The 11,561-nt window shown below is 39.9% G+C and overlaps 1 protein-coding gene across 5 annotated transcripts in view; it reads left to right on the forward strand.

Moving 5' to 3' along the window:
- MKX (mohawk homeobox) overlaps window positions 1-9,626 on the forward strand; it is a 48,146-nt gene extending 38,520 nt beyond the window's left edge. For 4 of the 5 annotated variants that reach the window (XM_065050679.1, XM_065050680.1, XM_065050676.1 and 1 more), the window contains 2 exons: window positions 6,870-6,903; window positions 7,013-9,626. In XM_065050679.1, coding sequence (XP_064906751.1) covers window positions 6,870-6,903; window positions 7,013-7,199 — 221 coding nt within the window. In that variant the 3' untranslated portion in view covers window positions 7,200-9,626. The remainder of the gene's footprint in view (window positions 1-6,869; window positions 6,904-7,012) is intronic. The other variant, XM_065050678.1, reaches the window with a different exon arrangement.
- Window positions 9,627-11,561: the final 1,935 nt, after the last annotated feature.

Genomic DNA, 11,561 nt, shown 5'->3' on the forward strand with positions numbered 1-11,561 from the left:
AGTGCTAAAGCTCTTCCTGGAAAAACGAAACTAAACAAAACACTGGGTGAACAGGGAAAAATATTCACTGTAGCTGTCACTGTGAACATAAATTGTCATTGTGCACTTTGTTCATCTGAAAGGACGCAACGGCTGATGACAGGCCAGTCATTATATTGGGTGTCATTGTGGAGCCAAAGGAGTGAAGTAATGGGGTTGTGAGGGTGGTTTCATTACAAGCTGCTCCATAACCTCCTCCTGGAAGAAAGGGAGATCAGTGGTAAATGACAGCTTTGCTGAAAGGGAGTTTTCTCTAGAGCCTGGGCCCAGAGCTTGTTCCTGCAAGTTTCTGACAGCTTTCCTCCTCCTGCCCAACAAAAGGACATGGTAATAAATCTTTGTCAGTAGAAATCTGGTACCCCCTTGAGATCTGACCGGCTGCAGTTGGTATCACACATACTTGCAGGTCACGCTGCCTTACCATGTCTGCAGCCATAGGTCGCCTGAAACTGAAATGGGGACTTTCATCCCTCCACCAAAAGGCTCTGCTGCACAAGCACTGCCTGCCCTGGCTGGGTAGATTCACGTGGACCTGCCCAGACCTGCTCTGGGCAGAAGTGGCTTCACAAGGAACAAAACTGAGCGGACCCTGTGTGAAGACGGCCCAGGGTCTGCGGTAAATCAACCGCCATGACAAGTTTGGGAATGTTTCTGTAGGAGACTCTGCAGTTTGGAGTGTCTTCCAGCATGAGTTTTCCTGTATGTGCTTCTCTGTAATTCATCCTTAATAGGTCTGATCTCTGTGGGGAAACCTGGGAGGGTGGTGCAAAAGGAAAAGGATCTTAAGAGTTACTGTGCTGGATTGCAGAAATCCCATTTATGTCTAGAAAGTCTTTGATAGTGTGGGTCTCTGGTTGAGTGATATTTGCATTCAGAAACTCTTTTATATGTTCACATCAGGTTCAAAATGGGAGAACTCCCAAGCGTGAGCATGGGAAGGCCAACTCCGTCTTCCTCCAGTTCAAGCTAGAGGAGCTGAGGTTTGCTGTGCTTGGGTTTTTCAAAAGGTGCTACAGTCTTTGCACTAAGATGAAATGACATTTCTTTTAAGAGGAAAGGGCCTGGTCTGGTGTTCTGGGCTACAGTTTTCCCTCCCTTGCACTGCTGAGCAGACTGTGCTAAGCCACCTTCCCTCCCCAGATGTGAGTAAATGTTAGTGATGTGTGATTCATGGCTTAGTTTGGGATCCTTTGAGAGGAAAGGAGCTGCGTCAATGCAGAAAAGTACAGGAATATTAACTCCAGCTAGCCCGATTTTGTTCTTGGAGAACCAGAGATCTGGAAGTTGTATGTGCCCTGCAATAGCGGTTTGGAAAATAGTAGAGTGAAGGAGTGTGTGTGTGTGTGTGTGTGTGTGTGTGACCTACACAAATACCTCATCTCACCACTAATTTACTCACATGTGTAAACTTCATTTTTCATTCAGCTGCTCCAATTTATTTCCTGTTCCTCCCTTTTTTTCATCCTCTTGCTTGTTTTGAAAATGCTGGTCAACACATGTTAAGCCAGAGTCTCCAAAACCAACAAAAGAAAGTTCAGGAGAGGCAGAGAGAGAAACAGCTGAATAACGATGCCAATTTTTAAATGAAGATAAGTTATACAGGACCTTTTACTGAACCAACAAATATTTTATAGTGTTCACCATTTGGGGCCAGCAGTTCTTTTTTCCTCTCCATTTTAAGGTAGAAAGTGTGTAATTCATCAGGAATCTGTACATGTTTAAGTAGCTTCAAGAAATATTACGGTCATGTGGGACTGACCTACTGTGCCTTGACTTCTGTGTCCATTTTTTTCCTGACTACATAATGTTTTGTACCCTTTCCTCTCTGTCTCATTCCCTCATTCACACATTCTTTCCCCTGTTGGTTTCAAGCCATCTTTGATTTGTCAGTGTTACCTGATAACACAAAGCAGGGTTTTAAGCCAGTTTTGCTGTTTGGCTTGAGCTGTATAAAACATCGAGCAGGGGAGCAACGTGGATGTTTCTTGTTCCTACGTAAGTGGTTGGTCTTTCCTTTGCTGTTCCCGGCAGTGCCTTTAGGTGAAGTCAGTTCATCACCACACACGTGATATTCCTAGATCCAAAGAATAAAATGTAACTGTAATTAACATTATTCAGCACACCCCCGAAGTCATCCAAGTATATAAAAGTTATTAGTCTGGACTCAGCGAACACTAAGGGTCTGAATTGTTCTGAAATATTCGAATGTGCCTCAAGCACCATGTAGTCAGAGAGTGTTTGTATTTTGTAAATTTGAGTAGGAATATGTGCTACAGCATTGTCGCTCTGGCTTTCTTCTCTAAGGTTCGATGCAGTACATAAAAAGGCAATGTGTATGTACTTAGATGTATATCTTCTTGTGAATTATTTGTATATTATTTGGACAACAGTAAGGTGTAATGGCAATATACTGGAGGTAAGTGATGCTATTGTCCAGTTTACGGATGGTTTGCCTGCAAGAACCCTGGGATTTATTTTCTTTGAGTGGGCTTTTCTGATAGAAGAAGAACAAAAGAAAATCTGGAAAATTCTGCTCTTAAATGCATTTGAAATGGTCGAAGTATTGCCTAGGCATGTTGTCTTTGGACTTCTGAGACTCATTTCCATCTCTGCTAAAATGGTACTGCAGACTACCTTGCAAGAGAGCTGTCAGGATCAGCCAATGAATATTTCTGTAGAAATTTCGTGGTGAAAAAAAAATAATGTATGCTACACATATTATTAATAATTATGTGTGTCCTGAAAAATCCCATACTATATCACAAAGCTGGTATTGTCCAGTGGCTACACTCTTGGCTCTGCATGCTACAGTAAACTGTATACTGAAAACTCCTACTAATGGAAAGGTATACAGGATTCCATTGGTAAGTGATTTATAGTGACTTCCTATTATAAACAAGAGAGAACAAATATCCCGCCTTGCTGGTTTCTTTGGGCGGATGGTGAGAGCAGAATGAGACATTCCTGGCCAGGCAAAAGCTGATTCGTTGGATGCTTGCAACTAAGTGGGAGCAGAATGAAGCACCAGAAAGTGAGGTGTAAATTACAATCCTTAATTATAAATGATTGAATTTCCATTTTCCTAGTACTTAAAACTTTCCATTTTTAGAGCAAACAACTACTGTTTTAAGTACTTTCCAAACTTGCAACAAAAAGATATTTGCAATATTTAATATTAAATAGACTTAACTATAGATAGTTTATTTAGGAAGGTTATTTGTGCTGGCTAGTAGTATGCTGTTGATAGACCTCAGTGTACACCCTATCAAATAAGTGTTGAGAACAGCGTGGAATATAATAATGCATCGGCATTGACTTTCTCTTGTGTCACTTCACACATTGATCTAAGCTTGTCAAGTCTGTAGGTGTTGAAATTTGTGGGACAGCCTACCTTGATCCAGCTTGTGAGAGGACCACATTTTTTCAGCAGAGGCCAGAGGTGGCTGCTACCTAAGGTGTGTTAACCACAGTGCTTGGAGGGAGCAGCTATGGTGCCTCTGTGGTACCTTGTAAAATGTGCTCCCTCTCATGTAGTGAGAGAGGGCTCCTAAGTGAAGGGTCAGGTCTGCCCATCAGTACTTGCTCTTAGCTGAGTCCTTAGTTGAGGCTACTCAGAGATACTAAGTATGCTGCACCATTTTTCCTTTATTGCCATCACCATTTCTGGAGTTGTTATCCAGTCCCAGTGCCATTTCCTCATTGCCTCAGAGAAAAAATCTGGGAACATGTTGTGCCATGGTCAAGAAATCAAACACTTTCCATATTAAGAATTCTGTTCTTTGATAATATTAGTGAAACAGTCTCACCAAAATGTTGCTTTTACAGTTGAAATATACTTTGCAAGTGTTGTGCAGATATGTCAAATATCAAAAGCTTTAATTATCAAAAGCTTTAGTTCGTGTTATGGTCATGAGTAGAGCAGGTAAATTGCAAAAGATGAAGAAAAAGCAAAGCGTAGAACAAGATTCACTGTTGGTTTTTGTTTTGTTTTTGTTTTTTAATTGATAAAATTTTGCCATCTACGTTCCCTCTCTTGTCAGTGAAGAGCTAGACATGGCTATACTGCGATTCTTCCAGGCTGAGCTAAGCAGTTAAGGCTGTAGTTACATCAGCAGATTGATCGGTAAAGGAGAGATATGGTCCTCCCTTCATTCAGCTCACAGCTTATCCATGTAGGTGATGATGGGATAAAAGTGATGAAGGTGATAAAGGGAAACAGTGGGAGGAGGTGGCTGTACAACAGGGCTTTGTGGTCTGGTTTTGCAGCAGCACTCAAGGGTGTTGCACTGTGGTGTTAGGAGAGCTGAAACCGTTTATTGGAGGACATCTATGTTGTTTGTGAATATAGTCTGGACAACTAGCCTGGATAAAGGTATATGGCTTAGATGGCAGGTTCATGGCAAGTGAGGTGAACCCTACTCTTCCTTTTGAGTTGGAACAAATTGGTTTGACCAACAGGACATCAAGGAAAGCATGAGGAATGGTGTTTGTCTCTCTCAGTGTGGTTATCCCCATACACAACAGGGTGCTAATACTTATTTCCTTCACTTAAGGGCTGTTCAGACAGATGTGAGCTGCTTGGATGCTATGGCAGTGCAAACTAGGATATGCTGTAAGAGGTTTGGTGTAGCAGAAAAGGATTTTTGGCAAGAAAAAGGGGGCCTGTGCTTTAGAATGATGGATTTTCAGACTTCATTGTACTAACATGCTTTTACAGCAGTTATTAGCAAGAGCTTTGCAAATTATCAGTGATGGTTTTATTGTAACCCAGTTTCGAGTTTCTTTGACATAGATTATTTATTTGGAAAAAAACCACCAAACCATAAAATCTAAATGGAACTTAAAAAGACTTGTAATTCAAGAAAAATCTTCAGCAAAGTTGAAGAACGCTCTTTGCTCCTGGATTTTATTTTTTAGCTTTGCTACTGCTTTTATGTAGCATGGGCAAGCTGCTTGCTTTTAGAGCTGGCTAAACACCAGTAAAAAATATTTGCAAATACTCCTTCAAATAAACACTGGAATTGGAATGTGTGTCACCATTCACACCTACTTTCCTCAGAAGTTTGTACAAGCAATTTTTTTGTTCATACGAAATATTTTCCAACAGCAAAAGAAACTGACAGATGCTTGAGAGAGGTATATTTATAGCCAGGTTTGCTCTGGCAACAATGTTCTCTATTACTTGCCATTTCCATTTCTATACCTACTGACCTATTCAGTCATAAGCCTCCTCTTTAAAATTCTATTAAAAAAAAAAAGCAAAGCTAAAAAATTATTTGTAACTACAGCATGAAGAAGGAGACTTCTGGTGTAATTCTGTACCTCTCTCTGGATCAAATGGCTTCTGTTTTCTTGGTTGCCTCTCCTCTGTTTAGGTTGAGTTTCCCTCTCTTGAATCCCATTTGAGCATTCATCTAGGAGAGCTTAAGAGATACTGATTTAAGATGTGCTCTGTTGGAACAAAATGTAAACTTTGATCACTTGTAGACATTTATTTAAAAAGCTGATTTGCAAAAGGATGGAGGCCTGCTAAGTCACACAGCTTGGGAAACATCTGACCTCTGAAATAACAGCTGGTCCACCTGCATTTCTTTGGTGAGACTGTTGTCTTCAGTGGTCCCCTCCAAGTGCTGGGGAGGGTGGCTGGGCTGAGCCAGCCGATACGCATTGGCTGGAGGAGAAGACGGGTTGCTGGTCAGTGTTGGGCAAAGTCTCTTGTCAGTGAAGAGCTATCAAGAGTTGCAATGAGCTTTGGGACCTATGCCACTGGAAGCTTTGTTGAAAGAAAACATCGACTTTTAATTAATAATCTGATGGAAATCTAGCAATAAGGTTGATTTTTAGTTGGGAACCCAGCTTCATAAGGAAGGGCATTACTGCATGAGATTTATGCTGTGTTTAGGGGCTTTTTGGGCCCTGTATGCATTAGTGCTCATGCTGGTGTTGTTTCTTTTGTTTGAGTGGTTCTCCATAGGCATTGCAGTTAGGTATCCGTTTCTTGCTCCTCTATGAAGTGTTTCTGTGTCAGAAGAGCAAGCCAACTGAATAAATCTTATACATTTCTGCCTGGTAAATATTTCTGGCTTCTCTGCAACATGAGGACTTAATGAATGAACAAATGTGACTCTTGATGGGGAAGTGTAGATTATGCCCATGATGCAATTCCATCTTTGCAGGCTGGGAACCAAGTGTGCTTGTTGCTTGTGTCCTTCTCAGCCTCTGCTGTGACGGGGTCCCCGGCTAGGAAAGGGGCGCATTAAAAACCACACAAATCCTGTGTGGGGGGGTGAAAGTCCTATTTTTAGTGCATACAAGAAGGGCATTCACTGAAGGGCAATGAAGCTGATTTTTAAGTTTTGCAGTTCCTTATGTCCTGCAAAATATAGGTGACCCTCCAAGACCAGCTTTATTCTGACTATCACCAAAATAACCAAAATACGTTTTCCCAGGCAGGACTGGTATGGGGTGCACTGGGCAGGGTACAGCACCAGTTCTACCAGTGGAGTTCTGGTGAGACTCAGTGAGGTTCTGCCTTGCCAAAGCCTTTTTCTGTAAGGTCATGTCTTGGGAATCTCCCCACAGCATTTTTTTTTGACATGTGCCCTGCTCCAAGCTCAGTGTAGATTTCTCCAGGCAGATGCTTGTGTGAAGCTGACCCTTAATATGTGTCCAAACAAAGATTTTATTGGGAAATCTGGTATCAATTTTGTTATTAATCTTGTGTTATTTTTCCATGTACCTATTCAATGAACTTGGTCATTTTAAAAACTATTAAGAGAAAGTAGACGTCTTCTTTTTTTTTTTTTTTTTTTTCTATTTTCTGTTTTCAGAAACTCTGGAGAATGGACCAAATAAGTGTGAAAGGTGAGTAAGGAACTTCACAGTTTTCCAAAATTATTATTATTATGGTTCTCCTGACATCATGTAGCTATGTAAGCTGTACCTGTAAATATTTGTTATTGCTTGAATCTAGTGCAGCTAACAGAAAAGGAACCAGCAAAGATGAAACATACTGGAAGGAGATCAACGCAGCTATGGCCCTAACGAACCTTGCCCAGGGGAAGGATAAACTGCAGGGAACTACCAGCTGCATCATTCAGAAATCATCACATATATCAGAAGTAAAGACTGTTAAAGTGCCGTTAGTTCAGCAGTTTTAAGAGATGGGTCCTTTTTCTTTTTCCTGTCAAACAGACATTTTCCTCTCAGCATTGGTTTTTAGCAAAATCAGATTCACAGATATGAGGCAAATGTGGAAAATAGACCCCTTTTACAGTTTAAAAAAATAATGTTCCTTTCTGACTCAGACGTTTTCATTGTATTAAATGAAATGTTCAATTGCTTCTATAAAAGGCATGTAAATTATAAAACCCCCTGTTTTTATCAAAACATTAACTTATTTTATGTTAATCAAAGTGCGCATAACATGTTTGCATTGCTATTACAGTAAGTGCCTTGCTTTCAAAAAATAAGCTATAACGTGGGCATAGTATTACAGTATTATGCCTCAAAATGACAATGCCATAATGCTTAAACTTTGTATATTATTCCAAGTGGGCTTAAGCAGCCTAGGGCTAAACACATTACTGCTGGAAGCCCTGGAGAATTGTGCTTATTTGACTTGTACAAATTGACGAGTCTTAATGAAGTTGTTACATCATTTTCTCTCTTTTTTTAATCAACAGTGTTATAAAAATTGTACAGTATGTTTTGTCAAAGTGACAATGAGGTTGTTATGCATGTTTCTTACCTGTATATGCAGTATATTGAGATACCAAAATCATTTCTTTGAAAAGTGCAATACTCTAGAACACACAAATTTAGGAAATAAGTTAATTGTTCAGATTATTTTGAACTTATACATACGCTCCCAGCTGTATTGCTCATTGAAGATTTCTAGTTGAGAAGGTTCCAGCCAGACTAGCTGTAAATTCAAGTTGAATTTCTATAATTTTAAAGCTTTGCTAGTGACTAACTGAAGTTTTGATAGAAGTTTATTCTGGTACAAAACTAAATCTATGGTGCCATTTATTATTTGCAATGGAGCTCAAAAAAGTTTCCATGGTAGAAATTATTATTTTAATGTGATTTAATCATTTTAATTTTGTATGTACTGCATAAATGAGGACAGTTGATTGACAGTTCACATTTCAGTGAGAAAAAAGCTATAATATAAACTATCAAAGCTGAAATTAGAAACACAGATGGGAAAAGAAACATTGAAAAGCTTAGCATTTAAGGTGGGAGTTTTTCAAGTAGATACTAAGCCATGTATTAAATGTCATGTCTCTAAACTTGACTGCTATTGAGTGTAATAACTAGCATAAAACCAGGTTTATTTTTAAGTTTTATTGGGAGGTAGGTGTACAAGTTAGTCTCAAGTCATATAACAATAGTTTAATGAGGTTTACAGTGCTTGAATAAACGTGGCAAAGCCAAAAAATGATTTATACTGAATCAGTTACAGAAAACTGGAAAAGAGCTGATTGTTGCTAGAATTTGGATTTTTTCCTGTGGGTATCCTGTCAGGATTTTTCCTACTTGTCGCTTTCCTCGTTTTTCTTTTTGGTGAGCCATCAGTGAACAAGACTTAAGTCCTGCTCCCACTGAATTCAATGGCAGAACTCCCACTTCAGTGGAAGCAGGACTGTGCTAATGATGAAACTAAAAATTGCAAGTATAGGCTTTCCAGTTGCACTAAAATAGCCAAGATCCATTGCAAATATCAGCCTTGGTGTGACTTCTTAGGAAACTTCTTGTTGTAACATAACATGTTGTTGGGTTTATTTAGTGTACAATGAAAATTATTTGATATGAAAATATTTTGTACATATATATTTTTACTTTGTTTTCTAAATTGCTGATTTGCAATGACTTAAAGTGCCAAGCAAGAAACGTATGTCATGACTGTATGAACAGTTGAAGTATATGTTTTACTGACTTGCATCATTATGTGTCTAAGATTCCATGACATTAATTTTTGATACTTTACTGGATTTTGGCATAATAATGTGAGTTTATAACTAATAGCAGTGAGTTAATACTTCACTTTTGTTCATACTATTATAAGTTATTCTGGTATTAAATATTTTGTGACAATAAATTGATGGTTTTGACAAATTTTTCTGTTAGAAGTATTCGCAGTGGTTTTGTCTACATAAATGACAACAAAATTTGTCCCGTAAAAAAGGTACTTTTGGGGACTTCTCTGGAGTAAAACTGAAGACAAGCCATTGTATAAATAAGTTGTTCATGGTTCTTTTTTTTTAAATTATCAAAGCACAAAAAATAATCTGTAAAACACATCAAGTGGGTTTTAAATTTAAGAAATACTTGGCATAATTTCTTGTTACCATTTCCTTTAATTTATTTTTTTCTACTGCTGCTTTAGAGTTTTCTGAAAACACAAATTCTAATGAATTATGTGTGTGGTTTTTTAAATAACAAAAATCATGATCAGTGCTGAGCCAACAGCTAATGAAGACTCAATAATTATTTATGATATTGGAAAAACAAACATTATTATTATTGCTCTTCTTCGTTTCAACATATGTAACCATTTTAGTAAAATAAATAACTGCAAACAACGTCTTGCTGGTTTGAATCAATTATTCATTTATCCGTGCTTAGTTCCATTTCTGTTTCCCCGTTATAGTAAGGGTTTCTCTGTATTGGGATACAAGCATGCGATCGGCAAAGGGAAAGCAGGAATGCTAGTCTTTTGATTAATACACTTTGTGGTGCACGGTTACATGAAGTAGTTTAGCCCATCCCTGATGAAAATGACTGTTGAGTGAGTTTAGGCTAATAACTGCTAATGGCAACATGGCATGATGCTTATAAATCCTCCACATTGGAGGGGTGCAGAGGGAGCCATGGCTCATCACTGTCCTGAGTCACCAGAGGAGATCCATGAGCTGGGAAAGACTTTGGTTGTTTAAGGGTTTTTATGAGTATAGGCTACATTTGTCTACAGTACCATGCATGGATACACTCTGGCTGGGGAGCCTTGGTGGAGAAGGAGATGCAATCAGCCCATCCAGAAGTTAAGTGCTCATAGTACAGGGAGCCCAGGGCAACTGATCTCCTAACTTTTGAGCCTCAGCCGAGTTCCTCCAGTTTCATGGGAGGGATGATAGCTAAGGTTTTAGTGGGCACTTTCAGGTTTTATGTTCTTCTTATCTGATGTAGTATACCACTGCAACATCTGTGGCCATCCAACATGTCAGTGGAGATTTGGATTTAGTTGATATGTGAGTTCCTGAGGAAATATGTACAGCCCGATTTACGCTGTTGGGAATGCATAGAAACACCCACATCCTAATGATGCTGAGCTTCTTGGCATCTATTTTGTACCTGAGTCTAACATGAAGAACCTAACTAATTCTGCTCCCACCTACTCTGTCACATCATTTGCAAGAGCTGAGCACTCCCAACCTCTTATAAACCACTGAGAGTAAGAGGAGCTCCAGTTTTGCCAGGTTGCTCAATAGTAAGAACATACATTGGGATCAGGACTACAGCCTCTTCTTCCAGCATCATACAACAGCTACAACCACTGAGTTCTTACTTTGTGGCCTTGAGTTCTCAGTTGGTGGCCTAATACACAAATACATATGCCAGGTGAAGCAGTTCCACCAGGGAGACTGAGAGCAAGTCCGGGATTACACATGGGCCATTTTGAGGCCCTTTGATAACTTGGTGGCTTAAGTTTTAACTGGAGTTTGGCAAAGGATGGCAGCTAGACTTGGATGCCCACACACAAGTGCATTAAGTAACCACTGCACTGTGGATTGGAAGAAGAAAAAGAGAAGGGAGGTCGATAGCACCTCTGTGCTGTGCAAGGAAGAATGGATTTAGCTTAGGCTAAGGGAAAGGCTATGTGAGGTTAAACCTGTTTCTTCATTATCAGTTTACTCAGCTAGTTTTTCATTATGTGCCCTGATGTTGATAAATGATGTTTTTATCCACCTAAACTATCCAGCAGTGGAGATCCACAACACCAAATGTGAGATGCTGTTACAGAAAGCAAACTTGATTATAAAAATGAGCAGGATCTCTGATTATCATGAGCTTCCAGAACTCACCATACTCTTAATGCCCAGAAAGTCCTTCTTTGTACCCCCTGTGACATCCCCAGCAGTGGGAGAGAGCGTGGGAATCATTCTGCATCAGTCAAAAGGGAACCTGCACTGGGGACAGGAATTTGTGGCTGCTCTGGGGACACTCTGGAGCACCAGGGAACTGCCTTCTCTCCCTGCTTCACCACAGTGAGTGGATACTGGTGTGAGGAATCACTCAGGGCCAGTCAGGGCTATTGGGTCACATGCTGGTGGGGCACACCACACCCTGCCTACCGAGGCACTGCCAAACAGCAGAACTGCAGCCACCAAGCTCTGACCCTCCTTCAGGAATCCTTCCAGAGGTTTTCAGGTTCAATGATGCCTCTCTTTCTTTCAGTCTTGAGGAAGCCCTGGGACATGATGGGTGTTATCTGCTGGTAAGATCCCTGTGTGGGATGA

This window comes from Columba livia, chromosome 2 (assembly GCF_036013475.1).
Source record: "Columba livia isolate bColLiv1 breed racing homer chromosome 2, bColLiv1.pat.W.v2, whole genome shotgun sequence".
NCBI classification, from domain to species: Eukaryota; Metazoa; Chordata; class Aves; order Columbiformes; family Columbidae; genus Columba; species Columba livia.